At 48.6% G+C, this 25,703-nt stretch overlaps 1 protein-coding gene and 1 long non-coding RNA gene across 3 annotated transcripts; one reads left to right on the forward strand and one right to left on the reverse strand.

Moving 5' to 3' along the window:
* Nucleotides 1–242: 242 nt before the first annotated feature.
* LOC141073946 (uncharacterized) lies at nt 243–5,724 on the reverse strand. The gene is made up of 2 exons (XR_012227099.1): nt 2,296–5,724; nt 243–1,704 (listed from the first exon to the last, which is right to left on the reverse strand). It is a non-coding gene; the product is annotated as an uncharacterized lncRNA (long non-coding RNA).
* An 11,291-nt stretch (nt 5,725–17,015) lies between these two features.
* LOC141073925 (uncharacterized) lies at nt 17,016–23,001 on the forward strand. Of its 2 annotated transcripts, none has more exons than XM_073561457.1 (4): nt 17,016–17,139; nt 17,223–17,320; nt 17,519–17,609; nt 22,008–23,001. In XM_073561457.1, exon 4 carries the CDS (start codon nt 22,160–22,162, stop codon nt 22,946–22,948), a length of 789 nt encoding a protein of 262 aa, XP_073417558.1. In that variant the 5' UTR covers nt 17,016–17,139; nt 17,223–17,320; nt 17,519–17,609; nt 22,008–22,159; the 3' UTR covers nt 22,949–23,001. The 2 variants fall into 2 exon arrangements, with proteins under 2 accessions (XP_073417558.1, XP_073417559.1); XM_073561458.1 differs by having other exon boundaries at nt 22,011–23,001.
* Nucleotides 23,002–25,703: the final 2,702 nt, after the last annotated feature.

Consider the following 25,703-nt stretch of genomic DNA (forward strand, 5'->3'; position numbering starts at 1 on the left):
CCGCAGTTTTACCGTGTGTGTCCGGCGTCAGTTCTACAGTGTGAGAGATGCGGGGTCTGTGACCGAAGCTGGGGGTATGCGGGTGTATACAGCATACACAGAGGGGTCTGTGACCGAAGCTGGGGGTGTCGGGATCCCTCAGATTACTCTTTCATCTGAAGGACCGATGTTCTTAGGTGTGAAGCATCATATGTCTCTAATTAAATCAGCTCCATCGAGAAGAACTATACAAACACCAGCTGTATGGTACAACTCGGGATGCCTCCAAGACGCCTCTGGCTTATCAGTTAGGCTTCCGTCTTTTATAGTAAAGAATTTAGACATTTACAGACATGCGCAGTACAAATGATTTTACAACTTGTTTTCGACAAAGAAAGTCATTTAGGCGAAAAAGCAGAGGTATTTGACCTTGGTTCACAAGGGAGATGTCTGAGACATCTCCTCGAAGAACAGATAAGGTTTTAAACAAGAGAATGCAACATAGACAGAACTCAATTTAACTCCTTCAGTTCCTATCATTCCCCCCTTTGACATCTTCATTTTCCACAATCTGGAACACTGGATCCTGCAACAACAGCGGATAGTGGCTCGTTCACCAGGTACTATCCCAGGCCGACGGGTTGCCCAAGGGAGACAGGTCTTCTACCTTCTCCATCCCCCAGATACTGAAGCCACGTGCATCATTGCAAGAGTACGCTCCTTCATGCCAGAAATGAGATGTCAATCTAGGACTCAAAGGAATAATAGTTAAATTCTTGTTGTTTACAGTCAAACTTCCTTATCTATTTCTACATCTTTTCTTGCATACAGAGATACACCAAAAAACAAGTTTCAATAGCACATATATTACGAAGATACAAACAACAATACGTAATAGACTTAGTATAATCCCAGTTATCCAGCCTCCAATACCCTTAAACCAATTAGCTGGATTAAGAAAGGAGAATGTATCTGACCACCAACTATCCTTAGTACGATCATTGTCTTTATTGTACTGATCTCTAAGTTTTTGAACATCCTCTATTTTTGATCTTAACTTTAAACTACTGTTGGGATCTATATAATGACAGCAAGCTGGTCCGATGACTTGACACATACCTCCTTGCGCTGCAGTTAAATAATCTAATACTATGGTATGCTGATTAGTGGCTATGATGAGCTGATTTTGGACAGCAACGGTGGTGTTCAATATATCCAATATATCCCATATTTGGTCATCTAAGTAATCTGTAGCCCTGACTAATTTATCCCACATTTGAGTAATCATAGGATAAATAAAAATAGAACTGACAATTTTATTAGCCACACTCATCTGCACTATATGTGGTCTCCCAGAGAGGCGAGGTGTATTGTCAGCAGCTCTTTTGTACAACGTGTGTTTAGGTATGCTCTGAGTACTCAACTGGTCATTCGGAATAACAAAGGTAGCTGGAGTCAAACGACCCAGAGTACAAGCACCTTTTACCCCTACTGGCAACCATTTATATGCATTGTCTCCACATACCCAGAACATGTCACTAGGTAGGTCCCATAGGGCTGAATGTTGTAATACCAGTCTATGAACTAAATCTATGAACGCAGATACATTCTGAAGCATACACCAATTTGGAAGTTGTCCTAAAGGGCTACAATACCCTACATCGGGATTTCCACAGGTGGGAGTTCCTTTCTCATATCCAGATGACTCGTTGCAAGGTATATTACCTGAAATATTAAAACAAGTTTCATTATTGCCCTGGGGAAATAAATTGGAATACTCCCAGGACGTATTATGCAACCTTCTTTCTAGCAGTATTGGTTTGAAGGCATCAGTAGAGTGGGAAGTTACATTAAAACTAACTTGTAGGCCATACATTGGAATTTGCCCCAGGTAGGTTAATCGAGTTCTATTCCTGGGTACCCAAGCCCCCCCTTTATATGCCAGATATTGAAGGTATGTATTACTTCCTGAAAGATTACCCTGCCACCAAGGGTATCCTACCCATCCCACAATAGGTATACCAACAGTTGTGTTCCATAACTTCACATTATTTGTGGCATTATTAGCAAGTGTATCAGAACAACTGGTCCAGGCAAATAATTCCTCGGGTGGCACAGGAATAACAAGGAACGGAATACTAGTGGCTGATACTGGTGAATGTGTGCAGATCCAGCAAATGATTTGACCAATCATTCAGTAATTTTTCATGATGTTGTATAAACTTATTATTCAAGGACATTGGAGAATTTAGACTATCCCACGCAGCTACCATTATTACAGATAATGCAACAAAACCAAACCAAAACATTATGCACTCTTATGCTTTGTTAACTCCTGTGGCTAGTTTGCAATGCGATGCGTGGATCCAGGTTGGTCGTCCTTCCAACTTAACAGAAGTAGGCGTTGTTAGGAGTACTTGGTAAGGTCCTTGATATCGGGGTTCAAGGGTCTTTCTGGAGTGTTTCTTGACATATACGTAATCACCAGGTTGTAGACAGTGAGTTCCTTCCACACTATCTGGATCTGGAGTGGAAGAGAAAACTAGAGAATGCATTTGAGTTAAATGCTTTTGCAACTGGATTACATAACTTGTCAAATTATCCACATTAAGTGTTAAGACCTGTGGGTAGTACAACCCTGTGTTCGGTGGTCTTCCAAACAGTATCTCGAAGGGTGACAGTTTAGCTTTCCCCGTGGGTGTGTACCTTACTGAGAATAATGCTAATGGGAGACACTCTGGCCATGGTTTATGGGTTTGTTCCATGGTTTTCTGTATTTTCAATTTCAGTGTCCCGTTCATTCTCTCTACCTTCCCTGAACTCTGTGGGTGGTAGGGTGTATGAAATGCCTGTTCTACACCTATCATTTGCATTACATTTTGCATTACCTCAGCAGTAAAGTGTGTACCTCTGTCTGATTCAATTGTTTCAGGGACACCGAATCGTGGTACTAGTTCCATCACCAGTGTCTTTGCAGTGGCTCGAGCTGTAGCCGTTTTCACCGGGTAGGCCTCTGGCCATCCAGAGAAGAGATCTACACATACTAGGATATTTGCATACACTCCTACCTTGGTAGCTGTATGTCGTCAATCTGCCGTCTCTGAAACGGGTAGAGAGGCCTAGGTGTCGCTTTCTTAGGGACTTTTACTGTTTTACCTGGGTTGTGCTGTGCACAGATGAGGCATGATTGTACAAGTTTCGCGGCTGCGCAACTGAAGCCAGGAGCGATCCAGAAGGCATCTACCATGGCACACATGTGACTTTTTGAGGTGTGATTGGGGCCATGTGCTGCTTGCGCCATGATTGGGAACAGGGACTTTGGTGGGCACATTTTATCCTTATTCTCCCATACTCCATTTGAGTTCAGCTCAGCTCCCAGTCTCCCCCGGTGTACCTTCTCTGTTTGGGCAGCCTTTTGCTGGAGGGATTTCAGGACATCTAGACCCAATGTGGCTGGAATACGCTGACTCCCCCGCCACCGTCCACTGCTCTCTCTAGGCCGCCTTGTGCTACTTTAGCAGCCTCGTTCGCCCTTCTATTGCCCTCTACCTCCACGGAGTCACCTTTGTGTGTGCTTTTACCTTGACAATGCCAACCTGGACTGGTAACATCAATGCCTCCATCAATTGTTTCACCAGCTCTGCATTTTTAATGGGCTTCGAATCTGTGAAAATATTAGCGACTTTACCTGCAGCGGCTCTACACGCCTCAGTGAGTGCCTTCAACTCTGCCTCCTGCGCCGACATGTGAGGAGAGAGTGGTTCCGCTCGGATTACCTCATGTGAGGATACTACTGCATATCCAGTGTAGAATCGTCCATCCTGGTGGTATCTGGGGCCATCTACAAAAAAGAAACTCAAAGTCTGCATTAGGAACAGGTTTTTCATGAATGTGTGCAAACCCAACTGTCTCCTGACTCATCAGTTCTATGCAGACATGTTCATGCGTCATGTCAAAGTATCCTTCCTCACTTGCCAATACGGTCACCAAAATAGATTGTCAAAAGAAACGTCAGTGTCATCTCACATGCCTTCCCTATTACGTCTCCACTTTTTTCCTTGTGCTCCAGCATACATGACAGGTCGTTTTATTTGTTTGCTCAATTTCTTTAGCTACCTTAAGGAGGTCTTTCGGATCTACATGTCTCCATTCAGGTCTGGCTGTCTGTACTGCGTCTCGTAAGTCTTTGTTCATACCGTCAATGAATGCATCCACCAGTATTCTAACATCAAGTGGGTTTATGCAAATGTACCCCATGTCTGCCCATTTCAGCTGTAACCGTCCAAGGTATATCTCTACTCTCTCTCCTCTTTGCTGTGTCACATTAGTCAGGAGTACAGACTGCTCTGATTGTTCCACTGCAGCCCATTGTCTTAGTGACTCACAGTACGTCTCCCCAGATCGTGCAGATTTATCATCCATGCCCCAAGCCTGATTCTTTGTCACATCTGTGTGTCTTAATTATATGTCCTAGTGCGTCACCTGCCTTTAAACTCACCAACCTCTCTAAGTCTGCCCAGGTACACTTATATGTCTGCTGTACTTCCTTTATGTGTCTGTAAAACGGGAATGGTTGGTCTTCAGGGGCAGGCAGCTGCTTCAGCAAAGCTAGCTGGTCAGAGGGGCTCCAGGGATAATACACCTGTATCTTTCTTATTCTATTCACACTTCTAGGTCCTGATGGGGTTGGCCGTCTGATGTCTACTGTCAGCTTACTCCTCAAGGGCCAATGTCCCACTACCCACTATCCACACTATTATGTCAGCTTCTTATGATCTTGTCTGGATAGGATTTAGTGCAATTCTCTTAGGTCAGTAGCACAGGTCACACAAGTAGCTATTCAGTCTGGGTTTATCTGAGTCTGACCACAGTGTTTACAAGTCCATCTGTTTTGTCTGGGTCTCTGGTTACACTTTGTCAATCAAACATTCATAATACACCTTCCACACTGCTGCACATTCTCAAGCATCATTTATTCACGTGCTATTTTCTTCCCTTGTCTGTGCCTTTTTGTACATCCAAACATTCACACTCTGGTATTTTTGCCTTTTTCAATATTTGTCCCACTTGTTTTACTGCTTCCTTCCTTCTCTGTCTCTTGTAATTTGACACAATTTGCTATACAAATCAATCACACAACTAGAAGCAGGTTCAAACACATTAATGACCAAGCAATCACTTACAATTCCCTTCTAAATTAGGCACCATATCTTACTTTTAACTTCCAATCTTCAATTAAGTACTGTTGCTTTAAAATGCACAAATCTTTCAGCGTGTACCTTACGGATAGAATTACAGAGAATTTTGAGCACAGCTCACACTAAGCAGAGATAAGAGCGAAGGGAGAAGAAAAACTACGCAGCGGTATCATTCCCCCCTCCCATCAGAATGCAGCGTCGTCCTTCACAGAATTCTGTAGTTCTTTAGACTTATCAAAATCAATTTCTACAAAGAAACTCAAAATCACGGGATTTCACTGTAAGAGCAGATAACTGTATAATGAGATTAACCATGCCTTGCCCTTTTTCTGGCCAAATGCATTCAGGAAACTTTACAATGTAATGCCACATATAACACGAACTATATCATTACTCAATTCATTCAGTCTCAGATGTAGATTTGAAATATCTATAACGCATCTGTCCGGGATTCCACCACAACTAGAAAGGTCACAAATCTCTTGACACAAAAATGATGTGTGATGATTCATTCATACGTGCTCATTCACTGATTTTTTTTTTTTTTTTTTCAATTACTCATCTCATCTTATTCAGAGGTTCTCATAGACATATATACAAGGATTCACACAGCCTGCCTATCTTGCACTTTTGATTTGATTAATACTTTTTCCAGGTTCTTTGCTGCACTACTTCCATATCTATCCTCAATTATATCACATAACCGATTTCCTTCTTCAGGTATCTTTCCCTGACTGTTCCCCATCTTATCTTTTATTCTTATCCTGTCTCTCTTGTTGTCTTCCTGTTAGTCCCCTGCCTTAGGTGGTGTATTGGGTAAGCTCAAGACTAGGCTCTACTATACCTCGTTACCTTCTTCCTAAGGTGCTAACAGGCTAAATGGAGTGTCTGTTCCTCGGTGTACTACGTGTTTCGTGTACTTATATGCTATGTAGCATCCGAACAGAAATACTCCCACAACACACAGGATTGTAAATAAAGTGTCCATCTACTGGGGTTCTTCAGTCATATCCTGTCACAGGCTCATTTCACGGTCCTGTGCTCATTCGGTCACACTCTTATCTGTCACAAGGTTTATTCGTAAAGGGTGTTGATTTAAGCTTAGGCGGTGACCTCCCCGAAAGGACGCTGTCACATGACCCAGTTAGGCAATATCACCACTCTTTGAACGAATACCTACTGTGCAGCTTATTTTTCTACTTTCCACAGTCCTTCAAATCAAGGCAGTCACTCAACAACCTCCTCTATTCCTAGTGCGGAATCGTCTATTGTGAAAAACTTGTCCGTCCGGGCTGCGCAGTATGAACTGTTCACCCAGCCTTATATTCCATAATGTCAGACCTCTCCCATTTTGATTTGCATCAGCTCTTTTTCTAAAAATAGCTGTGCACACACAGAACCTACAGTAACCTCTCATTCGAGCAGAAATTACATATGCGTGTCACACCCGATTTCCTCAGAGTTCTTATATGGACCTGATTTTACGGCCCCCTCCTCTACTAGATTCCCCTTTATACGGACCTTAGTTATAATGATAGATTATGAAGAGCAGAGAAGAGAAAAATTGATCTCTTACCTGGCCAGGTGTTTAGGTCTGCTGTTCACAATTTCATCAGTAACTGGAGTGGTCTGTAGATCGGGTAGTCTTGGAGAGGTGCCTATATCAGGTCCCTGTTCGGGCGCCAGGAAACTGTCGGGATCCCTCAGATTACTCTTTCATCTGAAGGACCGATGTTCTTAGGTGTGAAGCATCATATGTCTCTAATTAAATCAGCTCCATCGAGAAGAACTATACAAACACCAGCTGTATGGTACAACTCAGGATGCCTCCAAGACGCCTCTGGCTTATCAGTTAGGCTTCCGTCTTTTATAGTAAAGAATTTAGACATTTACAGACATGCGCAGTACAAATGATTTTACAACTTGTTTTCGACAAAGAAAGTCATTTAGGCGAAAAAGCAGAGGTATTTGACCTTGGTTCACAAGGGAGATGTCTGAGACATCTCCTCGAAGAACAGATAAGGTTTTAAACAAGAGAATGCAACATAGACAGAACTCAATTTAACTCCTTCAGTTCCTATCAGGGGTATACGGGTGTATACAGAGTACACAGATGGGTCCGTGACCGAACCTGGGGGTATACGGGTGTATACAGCGTACACAGAGGGGTCCGTGACCGAACCTGGTGGTATACGTGTGTATACAGCATACACAGGGTTCTGAGACTAAAGCTGGGGGTATACTGGTGTATACAGTGTGAGAGACGCGGGGTCTGTGACTGAAGCTGGGGGTATACAGGTGAGTAATAATCTTTATTTATATAGCGCCAACATATTCCACAGCGCTTTACAGTTTAACAGTTTCAAAACACAAGAATACAGTATACACAGGGGTCTGCGACTGAAGCTGGGCATACATGGGTGTATATAGCGTACACAGGGGTCTGTGACCAAAGCTGGGTGTATACGGGTGTACACAGCATACACAGAGGGGTCTGCGACCGAAGCTGGGGGTATACGGGTGTACACAGCATACACAGAGGGGTCTGCGACCGAAGCTGGGGGTATACGGGTGTATGCAGCATACACACAGGGTTCCGAGACATAAGCTGAGGGTATACAGTGTGAGAGACGCGGGGTCTGTGACTGAAGCTTGGGGTATACAGGTGTATACAGTATAGAGGGGTCTGCGACTGAAGCTGGAGGTATATGGGTGTATACAGCGTGCACAGGGGTCTGCGACCGAAGCTGGGGGTATATGGGTGTATACAGCGTACACAGGGGTCTGCGCCCGAAGATGGGGGTAAACGGATGTATACAGCGTACACTGTGGGGTCTGTGACCGAAGCTGGGGGTATACAGCGTACACAGAGGGGTCCACACAAACACGGCTCCGCTCTGTACACCTCGTACACATGCAGCTCAACTCCGTACACCTCGTACACACGCGGCTCCGCTCCGTACACCTCGTACACACGCGGCTCCGCTCCGTACACCTCGTACACACGCGGTTCCGCTCCGTACACCTCGTACACACGCGACTCAGCTCCGTACACCTCGTACACACGCGGCTCCGCTCCGTACACCTCGCACACACGCGGCTCCGCTCCGTACACCTCGCACACACGCGGCTCCGCTCCGTACACCTCATACACACGCGGCTCCACTCCGTACACCTCGTACACACGCGGCTCCGCTCCGTACACCTCGTACACACGCGACTCAGCTCCGTACACCTCGTACACACGCGGCTCCGCTCCGTACACCTCGTACACACACAGCTCCGCTCCATACACCTCGTACACACAGGGCTCCGCTCCGTACAGCTCGGCTTCGTACACCTCGTACACACAGGGCTCCGCTCCGTACACCTCGAACACACGCGGCTCCGCTCTGTACACACGCGGCTCCGCTCCGTACACCTCGTACACACGCGGCTCCGCTCCGTACACCTCGTACACACGCGGCTCCGCTCCGTACACCTCGTACACACGCGGCTCTGCTCCGTACACCTCGTACACACGCGGCTCCGCTCCGCACACCTCGTACACACGCGGCTCCGCTCCGTACACCTCGTACACACGCGGCTCCGCTCCGTACACCTCGCACACACGCGGCTCCGCTCCGTACACCTCGCACACACGCGGCTCCGCTCCGTACACCTCGTACACACGCGGCTCAGCTCCGTACACCTCGTACACACGCGGCTCCGTACACCTCGTACACACGCGACTCAGCTCCGTACACCTCGTACACACGCGGCTCCGCTCTGTACACCTCGTACACACACGGCTCCGCTCCGTACACCTCGTACACACAGGGCTCCGCTCCGTACACCTCGTACACACACGGCTCCGCTCCGTACACCTCCTACACACACGGCTCCGCTCCGTACACCTCCTACACACACGGCTCCGCTCTGTACACCTCGTACACACACGGCTCCGCTCCGTACACCTCGTACACACACGGCTCCGCTCCGTACACCTCGTACACACACGGCTCCGCTCCGTACACCTCGTACACACACGGCTCCGCTCCGTACACCTCGTACACACACGGCTCCTCTCCGTACACCTCGTACACACACGGCTCCGCTTCGTACACCTCGTACACACAGGGCTCCGCTCCGTACACCTCGTACACACGCGGCTCCGCTCCGTACACCTCGTACACACGCGGCTCTGCTCCGCACACCTCGTACACACGCGGCTCTGCTCCGTACACCTCGTACACATGCGGCTCCGCTCCGCACACCTCGTTCACACGCGGCTCCGCTCCGTACACCTCGTACACACAGGGCTCCGCTCCGTACACCTCTTACACACAGGGCTCCGCTCCGTACACCTCGTACACACACGGCTCCGCTCCGTACACCTCGTACACACGAGGCTCCGCTCCGTACAACTCGTACACACGCGGCTCCGCTCCGTACACCTCGTACACACGCGGCTCCGCTCCGAACACCTCGTACACACACGACTCCGCTCCGTACACCTCGTACACACACGGCTCCGCTCCGTACACCTCGTACACACGCGGCTCCGCTCCGTACACCTCGTACACACGCGGCTCCGCTCCGTACACCTCGTACACACGCGGCTCCGCTCCGTACACCTCGTACACACGCGGCTCCGCTCCGTACACCTCGTACACACGCGGCTCCGCTCCGTACACCTCGTACACACGCTGCTCCGCTCCGTACACCTCGTACACACAGGGCTCCGCTCCGTACACCTCGTACACACACGGCTCCGCTCCGTACACCTCGTACACACACGGCTCCGCTCCGTACACCTCGTATACATGCGGCTCCGCTCCGTACACCTCGTACACACACGGCTCTGCTCCGTACACCTCGTACACACGCGGCTCAGCTCCGTACACCTCCTACACACACGGCTCCGCTCCGTACACCTCGTACACACACGGCTCCGTTCCGTACACCTCGTACAGACAGGGCTCCGCTCCATGCACCTCGTACACACAGGGCTCCGCTCCGTACACCCCGTACACACACGGCTCCACTCCGTACACCTCGTACACACAGGGCTCCGCTCCGTACACCTCGTACACACGGCTTCGCTCCGTACACCTCGTACACACGCGGCTCCGCTCCGTACACCTCGTACACACGCGGCTCCGCTCCGTACACCTCGTACACGCGCGGCTCCGTACACCTCGTACACACGCGACTCAGCTCCGTACACCTCGTACACACGCGGCTCCGCTCCGTACACCTCGTACACACGCTGCTCCGCTCCGTACACCTCGTACACACAGGGCTCCGCTCCGTACACCTCGTACACACACGGCTCCGCTCCGTACACCTCGTACACACACGGCTCCGCTCCGTACACCTCGTACACACACGGCTCCGCTCCGTACACCTCGTATACATGCGGCTCCGCTCCGTACACCTCGTACACACACGGCTCTGCTCCGTACACCTCGTACACACGCGGCTCAGCTCCGTACACCTCCTACACACACGGCTCCGCTCCGTACACCTCGTACACACACGGCTCCGTTCCGTACACCTCGTACAGACAGGGCTCCGCTCCATGCACCTCGTACACACAGGGCTCCGCTCCGTACACCCCGTACACACACGGCTCCACTCCGTACACCTCGTACACACAGGGCTCCGCTCCGTACACCTCGTACACACGGCTTCGCTCCGTACACCTCGTACACACGCGGCTCCGCTCCGTACACCTCGTACACACGCGGCTCCGCTCCGTACACCTCGTACACGCGCGGCTCCGTACACCTCGTACACACGCGACTCAGCTCCGTACACCTCGTACACACGCGGCTCCGCTCCGTACACCTCGTACACACACGGCTCCGCTCCGTACACCTCGTACACACAGGGCTCCGCTCCGTACACCTCGCACACACGCGGCTCCGCTCCGTACACCTCGCACACACGCGGCTCCGCTCCGTACACCTCGTACACACGCGGCTCAGCTCCGTACACCTCGTACACACGCGGCTCCGTACACCTCGTACACACGCGACTCAGCTCCGTACACCTCGTACACACGCGGCTCCGCTCTGTACACCTCGTACACACACGGCTCCGCTCCGTACACCTCGTACACACAGGGCTCCGCTCCGTACACCTCGTACACACACGGCTCCGCTCCGTACACCTCCTACACACACGGCTCCGCTCCGTACACCTCCTACACACACGGCTCCGCTCTGTACACCTCGTACACACACGGCTCCGCTCCGTACACCTCGTACACACACGGCTCCGCTCCGTACACCTCGTACACACACGGCTCCGCTCCGTACACCTCGTACACACACGGCTCCGCTCCGTACACCTCGTACACACACGGCTCCTCTCCGTACACCTCGTACACACACGGCTCCGCTTCGTACACCTCGTACACACAGGGCTCCGCTCCGTACACCTCGTACACACGCGGCTCCGCTCCGTACACCTCGTACACACGCGGCTCTGCTCCGCACACCTCGTACACACGCGGCTCTGCTCCGTACACCTCGTACACATGCGGCTCCGCTCCGCACACCTCGTTCACACGCGGCTCCGCTCCGTACACCTCGTACACACAGGGCTCCGCTCCGTACACCTCTTACACACAGGGCTCCGCTCCGTACACCTCGTACACACACGGCTCCGCTCCGTACACCTCGTACACACGAGGCTCCGCTCCGTACAACTCGTACACACGCGGCTCCGCTCCGTACACCTCGTACACACGCGGCTCCGCTCCGAACACCTCGTACACACACGACTCCGCTCCGTACACCTCGTACACACACGGCTCCGCTCCGTACACCTCGTACACACGCGGCTCCGCTCCGTACACCTCGTACACACGCGGCTCCGCTCCGTACACCTCGTACACACGCGGCTCCGCTCCGTACACCTCGTACACACGCGGCTCCGCTCCGTACACCTCGTACACACGCGGCTCCGCTCCGTACACCTCGTACACACGCTGCTCCGCTCCGTACACCTCGTACACACAGGGCTCCGCTCCGTACACCTCGTACACACACGGCTCCGCTCCGTACACCTCGTACACACACGGCTCCGCTCCGTACACCTCGTATACATGCGGCTCCGCTCCGTACACCTCGTACACACACGGCTCTGCTCCGTACACCTCGTACACACGCGGCTCAGCTCCGTACACCTCCTACACACACGGCTCCGCTCCGTACACCTCGTACACACACGGCTCCGTTCCGTACACCTCGTACAGACAGGGCTCCGCTCCATGCACCTCGTACACACAGGGCTCCGCTCCGTACACCCCGTACACACACGGCTCCACTCCGTACACCTCGTACACACAGGGCTCCGCTCCGTACACCTCGTACACACGGCTTCGCTCCGTACACCTCGTACACACGCGGCTCCGCTCCGTACACCTCGTACACACGCGGCTCCGCTCCGTACACCTCGTACACGCGCGGCTCCGTACACCTCGTACACACGCGACTCAGCTCCGTACACCTCGTACACACGCGGCTCCGCTCCGTACACCTCGTACACACGCTGCTCCGCTCCGTACACCTCGTACACACAGGGCTCCGCTCCGTACACCTCGTACACACACGGCTCCGCTCCGTACACCTCGTACACACACGGCTCCGCTCCGTACACCTCGTACACACACGGCTCCGCTCCGTACACCTCGTATACATGCGGCTCCGCTCCGTACACCTCGTACACACACGGCTCTGCTCCGTACACCTCGTACACACGCGGCTCAGCTCCGTACACCTCCTACACACACGGCTCCGCTCCGTACACCTCGTACACACACGGCTCCGTTCCGTACACCTCGTACAGACAGGGCTCCGCTCCATGCACCTCGTACACACAGGGCTCCGCTCCGTACACCCCGTACACACACGGCTCCACTCCGTACACCTCGTACACACAGGGCTCCGCTCTGTACACCTCGTACACACGGCTTCGCTCCGTACACCTCGTACACACGCGACTCCGCTCCGTACACCTCGTACACACGCGGCTCCGCTCCGTACACCTCGTACACGCGCGGCTCCGTACACCTCGTACACACGCGACTCAGCTCCGTACACCTCGTACACACGCGGCTCCGCTCCGTACACCTCGTACACACACGGCTCCGCTCCGTACACCTCGTACACACAGGGCTCCGCTCCGTACACCTCCTACACACACGGCTCCGTACACCTCGTACACACGCGACTCAGCTCCGTACACCTCGTACACACGCGGCTCCGCTCCGTACACCTCGTACACACACGGCTCCGCTCCGTACACCTCGTACACACGCGGCTCCGTACACCTCGTACACACGCGACTCAGCTCCGTACACCTCGTACACACGCGGCTCCGCTCCGTACACCTCGTACACACACGGCTCCGCTCCGTACACCTCGTACACACAGGGCTCCGCTCCGTACACCTCCTACACACGCGGCTCCGTACACCTCGTACACACGCGACTCAGCTCCGTACACCTCGTACACACGCGGCTCCGCTCCGTACACCTCGTACACACACGGCTCCGCTCCGTACACCTCGTACACACACGGCTCCGCTCCGTACACCTCCTACACACACGGCTCCGTTCCGTACACCTCCTACACACACGGCTCCGCTCCGTACACCTCGTACACACGCGGCTCCGCTCCGTACACCTCGTACACACGCGGCTCCGTACACCTCGTACACACGCGACTCAGCTCCGTACACCTCGTACACACGCGGCTCCGCTCCGTACACCTCGTACACACACGGCTCCGCTCCGTACACCTCGTACACACAGGGCTCCGCTCCGTACACCTCGTACACACACGGCTCCGCTCCGTACACCTCCTACACACACGGCTCCGCTCCGTACACCTCCTACACACACGGCTCCGCTCTGTACACCTCTTACACACATGGCTTCGCTCCGTACACCTCGTACACACGCGGCTCCGCTCCGTACACCTCGTACACACGCGGCTCCGCTCCGTACACCTCGTACACATGCGGCTCCGTACACCTCGTACACACGCAACTCAGCTCCGTACACCTCGTACACACGCGGCTCCGCTCCGTACACCTTGTACACACACGACTCCGCTCCGTACACCTCGTACACACAGGGCTCCGCTCCGTACACCTCGTACACACACGGCTCCGCTCCGTACACCTCGTACACATGCGGCTCCGTACACCTCGTACACACGCAACTCAGCTCCGTACACCTCGTACACACGCGGCTCCGCTCCGTACACCTCGTACACACAGGGCTCCGCTCCGTACACCTCGTACACATGCGGCTCCGTACACCTCGTACACACGCAACTCAGCTCCGTACACCTCGTACACACGCGGCTCCGCTCCGTACACCTCGTACACACAGGGCTCTGCTCCGTACACCTCGTACACACACGGCTCCGCTCCGTACACCTCCTACACACACGGCTCCGCTCCGTACACCTCCTACACACACGGCTCCGCTCTGTACACCTCTTACACACATGGCTTCGCTCCGTACACCTCGTACACACGCGGCTCCGCTCCGTACACCTCGTACACACGCGGCTCCGCTCCGTACACCTCGTACACATGCGGCTCCGTACACCTCGTACACACGCAACTCAGCTCCGTACACCTCGTACACACGCGGCTCCGCTCCGTACACCTTGTACACACACGGCTCCGCTCCGTACACCTCGTACACACAGGGCTCCGCTCCGTACACCTAGTACACACACGGCTCCGCTCCGTACACCTCGTACACATGCGGCTCCGTACACCTCGTACACACGCAACTCAGCTCCGTACACCTCGTACACACGCGGCTCCGCTCCGTACACCTTGTACACACACGGCTCCGCTCCGTACACCTCGTACACACACGGCTCCGCTCCGTACACCTCGTACACACAGGGCTCCGCTCCGTACACCTCGTACACACACGGCTCCACTCCGTACACCTCGTACACAGGCGGCTCCGCTCCGTACACCTCGTAGACACGCGGCTCCGCTCCGTACACCTCGTACACACACGGCTCCACTCCGTACACCTCGTACACACACGGCTCCACTCCGTACACCTCGTACACACGCGGCTCTGCTCCGTACACCTCGTACACACACGGCTCCACTCCGTACACCTCGTACACACACGGCTCCACTCCGTACACCTCGTACACACGCGGCTCCGCTCCGTACACCTCGTACACACACGGCTCCGCTCCGTACACCTCGTAGACACGCGGCTCCGCTCCGTACACCTCGTAGACACGCGGCTCTGCTACGTACACCTCGTAGACACGCGGCTCTGCTACATCCACCCTGTAAACCCCTCCTGACCCCACACAGAAACTTCCCCTCATCCAGCACCATGACAACCAGCACAGCAGAGTCCTGCACACACTGAGGCCCCTGATCATGTGACCCCTGACTCCTCCCCTCCTGTGACCTCATCACAGGTCCTGTGCGCACAGAGCAGCTGTAGAAATCTCCGGCCTCGGGGGTCTCACCAGACTTTGCTCTTTTCTTGCAGGGGCCGCAGTGGATTTCATCCTGGATCCATAGAGCTGAATAGAGGAGCGATGTTCCTTCTCTCTGATGGGAATTGATGGTGACGTTTGTCCAACGTCCACGTTACCGAGTAAATCCCCCCAGGACTGCAGCCGGTAAAGACCCCGATATCCACAGGTGTCCCCTCTAATTGGGGGAAAGGGATAGAAAAGCCTCTTATCCCGAGGGGAAACCCTGTACATGGAGACATCGGCCTCAGATCTCTCCTGTCCTGTTCTTCCAGAAAAGCCTCAAACTTCTGTGTGTGACTCAGAGCTGAGATCTAACGTGAGAGAAGATTCCAGTGCGGGGAAGACGGGAAACCTTCATATAGACGGCCGGTGGGGATGGAGGCAGTGACCGACTCTGGCCACATCTGTCTCTAGAGCCGCAGTAGGAGATGAAGATGTCGTCCTCATCATGAAGGAGTTATTTCTCATGTCGCGTGTAATGAATATCTCCTGCAGTATTGCTAATGCCGATTCCAGTGTCGGTAATGAGACGAGAATTAGCGTTATGGAAGATGAGTCTATGAGGAACGTGTTCAGCTGCCGACTCCGAGGAGGAAACTGCTTGTTGTCTGTGGCCTAAATATATAGGTTTTATTAGTAGATGTCAGGGGAGAAAACTAAACCCTGTAAGATAATAAATCTCCTCATATGTTTCCCTTATTATCTCCAGTAATTGTATTATTACACAGGATTCTTATGATGTTACATCGGATCATCTTCTTCTCATTCAGGTCTCTACAATATCGGATCCTCTCAGTGAAGATCTTCTACAGAAGAGAATTTTCCTGATTTACCCATCAAGGATGGATATGGACAGAGACAAGATGGCGGAGAGGATATTACACCTCACCCTAGAGATCCTCTTCCGTCTCACTGGAGAGGTGAGAGATTCTGATGACGTCACATTACATCATTCTTATCTATGGGAATAACAGATGGACAGAACTGGAGAGGTGAGGACTCTGGAAATGTCTGTAGTGAGATTTATTAATGTGTCTCTCCATAACCAGGATTACACAGTGGTGAAGAAGACCTCTAGTGATCGCTGTCAGGACCCTGTGTCTGAGGGATGGGGAAGACCCCTGAGCCCAATCACGGGGCCTCCACCTCACCCCCTGATCCATGAGGACATCAATGACCAGAAGATCCTAGAACTCATCTACAAGATGATTGAGCTGCTGACTGGAGAGGTGACACTGCTGGGAATGCTGGGACATTATACAGTAACACTATGAAGGGATCGGGGGATGACGGTATCATTGTATGTGTCAGGTTCCTATAAGGTGTCAGGATGTCGCTGTCTATTTCTCCATGGAGGAGTGGGAGTATTTAGAAGGACACAGATCTGTACAAGAACGTCATAGTGGAGGTTCCCCAGCCCCTCACATCTCCAGGTAATAGACAGGACTAAATACACACGGCCTATAATTATCTGTATGTAGAGAATGAATTCAGTCCCTGTATGTGTTTCCTCCAGATCTATCCAGTAAGAGGACAACACCAGAGAGATGTCCCCGTCCTCTTCTTCCACAGGACTGTAACCAAGAAGATCCCAGTGCTCCCCAGGATCATCAGGTAGATGGAGAGAAGGTGTCAGGAGATCTCCCCTATGATGTGTAGACGGCTGTGAAGGTCTTGTGCTCAGTCTTGTTTTATCCACCAGTATTATATGTTTTATACTTGTGTAATGAGAGCGGTGGAGATGGCAGGATTAGAGCTGATCATAGATGGGACTTCTCCATCTGTCTGTGACTTTTACAATATTTGTTTCAGGGTGAAGATCTGACCCATATTAATACTACAGAGACATATGTGAGGGGTGATGAGTGGTGTAAAGAGGAGATTCCCACATATGACTACCCAGGTGAGTAGTAACCACTGAATGCAGAGAAGTCACAGATTCCTCTCAGTCACCGGCTGTGGCTGCTTTATCGGTGGTGTAGTCCGGCCGTATTACCATGATCACCATTTTGTCTCTAGATCACAACATTCTCCTCCACCTAAAACTGTTCCAATGACTTTGGGCAGTGAAATCCCTTTTCTATAGAACTTACAACCTGGAGGATCCACCTACCCCCTGGGATTAGTGTTAGGGTAGATCCCTTAAAGCGAGATCTATATGATTGCTTGTACCTGACCCAATATAGGCCGAGTGTGCACTTAAAGAGTCACACCGAACACAGAGTTAAGGCCCCATCAGACATAGCGATCTCGCTTGCGAGATTGCTGCTGAGTCACAAGTTTTGTGACACAACAGTGACCTCACCAGTGAGATCGCTGTGTGTGACAGCGATCAGCGACCAGCCCCCCTGCCGGTATCGCTGATCGCTGTAGGAAACTGCTGGACATTTCTTTTGTTGCTGGTCTCCCGCTGGCCAGCATGCATCGCTGCGTGTGACAGGCGGGAGACCAGCGATCTGCTGGTAACTGACATACACATCGGGTATCCAAGGGACGAGCGTCCCTTGGATACCCGATGTGTATGTTAGTTACCAGCTCCCTGCATCAGCGCGCTGGTAATTAATGAACACAGCGACGCCTCGAGCTCGGCGTGACTGTGCTGATCGCTGGTGAAGCTGTCTGTGTGACAGCTCACCAGCGATCACATAGCGACTCACCAGCGATCCTGACACGTTGATATCGTTGTCGGGATCGCTGGTGAGTCGCTATGTGAGACTCCAGCTTTAGATGTCTACCCCTTTCTCAGCAAAGGCTTGCACAGAACTGAAGTTTATTCTCAAGACAAAGAGACAGGAAATGGGTGTCGCACAATCTTCTGAGGAGCCAGTGTCAGTCTATGATAGGTCCATTTCATCTTCACTTCCATATATGGTATCCAGTATCTCAGCTTCTGCATTCCAAGGATTCCTTCCAGGGTGTTGTCTGAAAGACACAGACGCCATCTTGGTACACCATATCTGAACTGACTTATATAAGGTTTAATAATTGATTTCATTAGCCATTCTGTCCTTCACATTAGGAGATGCTGACCGTTACCTGCCCAGATCTGTAACTATAAAGCCAAATGACAGCGTACGTAGAATGTGCTGACAAGATAGAAAATCCCTTGAAGAAAAATCTTATGCTGGGCCTGTAAGAGAAAGCGGAGGGTAATGATGCTGTTGGCTTCCTAGATCCCTGAGATCTTATCGGATGAATCTTCTCTCCCTTCTGTGCTGCTGAATGTCTCATGGTCCCTACAAGACCAGGTCCAGTCTTTCTGGCCAATCTTCCCTTTTATGAGCGACAACAGTAAATGTGCAGTGAGGCCAAGTGTGAATTTCTGTCCAATAACAGCAGAGTTTCCCTTTATCCTGACTTTTCAATTTGTATTAAAACCAACTAACTTCCAGGAGGATTGTGATAATCTCCAGGACAAACATTCCACCTGTGCCCTGATAGATCTCTAAGCTGTGCGTGGCTGAGGGCTGTAATATACATTTATTCCCGCCTGCAGGAGATGTGTTGGCTCCCCACCCAGCAAAAGAACACCAGTGGCCCCTGTCCAGTAGCCTCTGTCTCTTACTTATAAATGCTACTACGCAGGCGTCGCCATCACTGATGATATTTTGCTGGATGTAATTTTTTTCTAAGCCTCACAATAACCACAATATTATAGGCATTATCACCAATAATATCAATGCTATTATATGCATTATGTAATAATGGGGGCAGGTCAGTGAGGGGTCAGCGACCTGTCATAAGCCAATACAGAGGAATATAGAATCAGAGCACCACATAAGTCTCATTGACATTTACAGGAATCGTTTGATCGCAGTGATTGCCTCAAAAGGTTGTGCAACAAAATATTAACCCTTTCGCGCCAGAGACTGTTTTTCCTTTGTGACCAATTTTTTTCAACTTTGACCAGTGTCACTTTATGAGGTCATAACTCTAAAATGCTTCAACATATCCTGGTGATTCTGAGATTGTTTTCTTGTGACATATTGTACTTTATGGTAGTGGTAACATTTCTTTGATATGACTTGCGTTTATTTGAAAATGTGTGAAAACTGTAAAGCACTGAGGAATATGTTAGCGCTATATAAAAATAAAGATTATTATTATTAATTCTCAGAAGGGTGTCGTTTCCAATTCCCAGAGGGGTGTCATTTCCAAAATGGGGTCACTTCAGGGGGGGATTCTGCTGTTATGGCACTTTGGAGAGCTGCTAAGTGCCAGAACAACAGAATCCCCCCTGAAGTGACCCCATTTTGGAAATGACACCCCTCTGGGATTTCATCTATGGATATAGTGACCATTTTCACTACATGGATGATTTCCAGAAACACGTAGTGGAAGTTTCAGAGCAAAAATTGCAAAAATGTGATTGTAGTGCCCAATATATTGTGCCCAGCTTGTGTCTCTGGAGACTTCCCCCCACCTACCCCCGGAAATTGTTAAGTCAGCTCTACTCAAATGTGTCTGTCACTAAATAAACCAAATGCTTGAATGTCAAAACAGTTCAAAAACGTGGTTCTGTGTGGAAGATTGTAAAGCCGTCATGGAGGCATAAGGCTGGCAGTGATGGGCATTGTGGGTAATAATAGCGGGTATCATGCCTCATTCCTCTCTAGGAACACACACGACATCTTCTCTGGGGGTTCTTTCTTGGTTCAGTTACTGGGATGAGTGCAATAAAATGTCGCTCAGTGAGTCTTCTGACATCTTCACATTCTAAAGGATTGGCGGGGACAACATTTTCAAAAACAAGATTTTCAGTGACCTTTTCCTGATAATCAAGGAAAGTATCTGCATTTCCGGCTTTTTTGTATAACACAAAAGAATTATATGTGGCCACCTGCAACAAATACATGACTAACTTTTTATACCAGATATATGATTTTCTTGATACCTGGTATGGCTGTAGAACCTGACCTGCAAGGTCCACACTCCATATATTTGTTGTAGTCAGTGACAGACACAGGTTTTGGAGTAGTGGATCCCTGTTGGTCTGCAGTGGCCCTTGTGGCATCTGTGTGGATCGAGCTCAGGATAAAAATATTTTATTTATTATCAATATTAAGGACAAGCAGCTCTCCATTGTGTAAAGCCCCTGACTGCCCCATTCGGAAATGTTCTTTGACCAGTGATTGTGGAAACCCCTGACGGTTTTTGTGAATGGTCCCACAAGCCCCTATGTTATGTTCAACCAGACTTTTAAATAGAGGTATGCTGGTGCAGTAGTTGTCAACATACAGATTGTAGCCTTATTGTAAAAATGGAGTTATCAGCTCCCAAAGCATTTTTCCAGATGTCCCCAGATAAGTAGGGCCTCCTGGTGGGTTTAGTTGTCTCTCTTTCCCCTCATAAATGTGAAAAGCTGATGTGTATCCGGTTGAACTCTCGCACATTTTATAAAGCTTTATTCCGAACCTTGCCCTCTTAGAAGGAATAAATGGCTTGAGGTGCAGTCTTCCTTTGAATTTTACAAGGGACTCATCAGTGGAAATGTTTTCTGTTGGGGTGTAGAGCTTTAAGAACTTTTCTGTCAAGCCTTCGATGATGGGTCTGATTTTGAATAGTCTGTCATGTTCTGGGGCATTTCTGGGCAGGCATTGACTATTGTCGTTAAAATGTCAAAATCTCATGAGCATCTCATAACGGGTCCTAGGAAGAACGGCAGAAAACATAGGGGTGGCTTGAACAGGGCGGTTGGACCAATAGGACAGAATACTCTTTTTATAACAAGCCCCATAGCGAATGTAAGTCCTAAATTTGACCTAGCATAATAGGATCGTGGATTCTGGCTGATGAATTGGGACACATATAAATTTGTGTGTAGAACAAATAGAAATAGAAAACTCTGACATGACTGACGTGACGCTGATGTGACCCAATTATTGGGGAGACAATTGAGAAAAGCCTAATTCTTGAGCCTAACCCTAACTTTAGCCCCAACACTAACCCTTACTATAGCATTAACTGTAACCTGCCTTATCTGTTTTTCCGTTTACAGATGATGGACCTGAGTGGGGATTTGTGTTTTGTGAGATGAGAATTGGTATTATTTTCACCTACATAACATTGATTGGATTCTTTATATTTGATATTTGGGAGGCAGAATGAACAAACAGTTGAACACCGCACACTAATGGTTTATCCAACAAGGTTTTCTATTAGACTGTGAACTGTCATTGTCTTGGTAAATAATTAAAGTTTTTACATAGCTTGCCATTTTTATGGAGAGTTTAAGTAGAAATGTTCAAAAATATAAAACTCAAGGATATTTTATTAAAAAAGAATTGTTTTTTTATCTTAGCAGATGACTGTACCAGGAAATCAGACGGACAGCTGACATCTACAATTTTTAAATCTGATGATCTTGAGATCCTACAAGATACAACTGAAGTGATTGCTGTTACTCCAGATATATCATCATCTATTCACAGCAAAGATCTGTCATCTGATCCTATGAAGCAGGTCCCATCTTCTGATTCATTACTGACTACTAAGGAAAATCAAAGTCGCAAAAGAGGCAATAAAAAACACACTGCTCCTAAAGCAAAGAAGTCATTTTCCTGTTTAGAATGTGGGAAATGTTTTAACAAGAAATCTCATTTTGTTGCACACTGCAGAACGCACACAGGGGAGAAACCTTTTTCTTGTTCAGAATGTGGGAAATGTTTTAATTGGAAATTACATTTGGTTAATCACTATAGAGTTCACACAGGGGAGAAGCCTTTTTCCTGTTCAGAATGTGGGAAATGTTTTAACTGGAAGCAACATTTGGTTAATCACTATACAACTCACACAGGGGAGAAGCCTTTTTCATGTTCAGAATGTGGGAAATGTTTTAATCTTAACTCAAATTTGGTTAGGCACCAAAGAACCCACACCGGAGAGAAGCCTTTTTCCTGTTCAGAATGTGGGAAATATTTTAACCATAAAGGTAATCTTGATAAACACTATAGAACCCACACAGGGGAGAAGCCTTTTTCCTGTTCAGAATGTGAGAAATGTTTTAACCGGAAAGCACTTCTTGTTAGACATCAGAGCAGTCACACAGGGGAGAAGCCTTTTTCCTGTTCAGAATGTGGGAAATGTTTTATCAATAAATCAGAATTGGTTAGGCACCAGAGAACTCACACAGGGGAGAAGCCTTTTTCCTGTTCAGAATGTGGGAAATGTTTTAACCAGAAAGCGCTTCTTGTTAGACATCAGAGCAGTCACACAGAGGAGAAGCCATTTTCATTTTCTTAATGTGGGAAATATTTTACTTGGAAATCAACTGTTAATAAACATCAGAGACGTCACATAGGGGAGAAGCCTTTTTTATGTTCATAATATTGGAATAGTTTTAATCAAAATTGAATCTTCATAAATGGGTTGTCTCTTGTCATTCCTCATGTTTGCTGACAAAAGGATAAAGCTAAACTTTATTAATTGCAAATATAATCTATACCCATAATTCACCCCCTAAAGATTAGTCAGAAGATGACTAATAAAAAAAACATGTACCCCACAGTTCAGTATATAGGGTGAGGTGACGTATACACACTCACTCTCCAAGCCTCTCATTTCTATGGGTTTCATCGTCCTCACCAAAGATGACTCATCAGGAGACTATTTAATATTAACCTATATTCAAGCGAGACTAGACAAAAAAAACTAAAATCATGTATCATGTTATCCGAAACAGTCAGAAAACTAGCCACAATATAGTTCAATATTAAATAGTCTCCGGATGAATGAATGAATTAGTTCAATGAATATTCATTTCTCTTAAGTAGTGGCGCACGTGACCTCCCGGCAGCAGCAGAAAGCCGGTGGCTGACACTGCACTACCGAAGAGGAATGAATACTCACTGCTCGCACAGTCCCGGTGAGTACTCCGGCAGCTGTGCTCTGCTTCTGAGCAACGCATGACGTCCCTGAAATGTGCTGCTTACAAGCATATAGAAGTTGCTGGCATCAGAGCAGGACGCTGCGAGGAAGCGCCGAGTAGGTAAGTGTAATGTTTTTTTCTTATGTTTTCTGATGGGGCCAATCATACCAGAACGAGATGAGAGCCCTGCATACCAGGAAAGGGATGGGGTCCCTGCATACCAGGAAAGGGATGAGGGGGCCATGTGTATCAGGATGGGGATGAGGGGGCCATATATACCAGGAAAGGTGATATTAAGTACAGAATGACCACATGTTTTGCTTTCATTTTTTTTCCTAATTTCCTGCTCTAAACCTAAGTGCGTCTTATTGTCCAAAAAATACGGTGTGTATATATATGTATATATATATATTTTTTTTTTTTTTCTCAGTGAACTCATTCCTCATTTTTGGCCTCATTAAAATAAAACCACTCATACTCCGCTGGCGTGCCGGCTCCACTTCAGTGGTGTTGAGACTCACTGTCTCGGGGCTTATGTGAGGTTCTCACATCACACGAGCCCTGCACCCAATCAGCGGCAGCTTCACTGCTCCTTTCTTTGGACGTATTGAACATCAATAGGAAGCCAGGGCTGCGGCTGCTCTCTGACGGCTTCATGATGCTTGATTTGTCTGAAGGTGGGGACAGTGACGTCAGCGCTGATTGGGCACAGGGCTCACATGACGTAAAAACCTCATAAGAGCCCCAAGAACACAAGTGCCGACACCACTGAAACGGAGCCAGCATGGGAGGTTTGTGTGTTTTTATTTTAACAGGACCAAACATGAGGAATGAGAAGGGGTTGTCCAACTAGTTGTCAACCTTTTTATCAAAAATCCTACACAGGGAAAAGTCATTATTATACCGAGAGTGCGAGAAATGAATTACAGGAAAATCGTATTTTGTTGATCATCAAAAATAACTCAGACGAGGAGAACCTATATATATTATTCACAAATTGCACAAAAACATGATGCACGCGGCGTGCGTTCAAGGATGGAATATTATATGGGAGTTTTATAGAATAAATTCAAGGTGAGAATATTATATGGGAGTTTTAAAGGATAAATTCAAGGTGAGAATATTATATGGGAGTTTTATAGGATAAATTCAAGGTGAGAATATTATATGGGAGTTTTATAGAATAAATTCAAGGTGAGAATATTATATGGGCGTTTTATAGGATAAATTCAAGGTGAGAATATTATATGGGAGTTTTATAGGATAAATTCAAGGTGAGAATATTATATGGGAGTTTTATAGGATAAATACAAGGTGAGAATATTATATGGGAGTTTTATAGAATAAATACAAGGTGAGAATATTATATGGGAGCTTTATAGGATAAATTCAAGGTGAGAATATTATATGGGAGTTTTATAGGATAAATTCAAGGTGAGAATATTATATGGGAGTTTTATAGAATAAATACAAGGTGAGAATATTATATGGGAGTTTTATAGGATAAATTCAAGGTGAGAATATTATATGGGAGCTTTATAGGATAAATTCAAGGTGAGAATATTATATGGGAGTTTTATAGGATAAATTCAAGGTCAGAATATTATATGGGAGTTTTATAGGATAAATTCAAGGTGAGAATATTATACGGGAGCTTTATAGGATAAATTCAAGGTGAGAATATTATATGGGAGTTTTATAGGATAAATTCAAGGTGAGAATATTATACGGGAGTTTTATAGGATAAATTCTAGGTGAGAATATTATATGGGAGTTTTATAGGATAAATTCAAGGTGAGAATATTATATGGGAGTTTTATAGGATAAATTCAAGGTGAGAATATTATACGGGAGTTTTATAGGATAAATTCAAGGTGAGAATATTATATGGGAGTTTTATAGGATAAATTCAAAGTGAGAATATTATATGGGAGTTTTATAGGATAAATTCAAGGTGAGAATATTATACGGGAGCTTTATAGGATAAATTCAAGGATGGAATATTATATGGGAGTTTTATAGGATAAATTCAAGGTGAGAATATTATACGGGAGTTTTATAGGATAAATTAAAGGTGAGAATATTATATGGGAGTTTTATAGGATAAATTCAAGGTGAGAATATTATATG

The sequence above is a fragment of the Dendrobates tinctorius genome, unplaced genomic scaffold (genome assembly GCF_039654945.1).
Source record: "Dendrobates tinctorius isolate UK_male_01 unplaced genomic scaffold, ASM3965494v1 ptg000320l, whole genome shotgun sequence".
Lineage (NCBI taxonomy): Eukaryota > Metazoa > Chordata > Amphibia > Anura > Dendrobatidae > Dendrobates > Dendrobates tinctorius.

Coding starts and splice junctions, on each gene's coding strand:
- LOC141073925 (XM_073561457.1), top strand. CDS start 22,160: ATGAAGCAGGTCCCATCTTCTGATTCATTACTGACTACTAAGGAAAAT.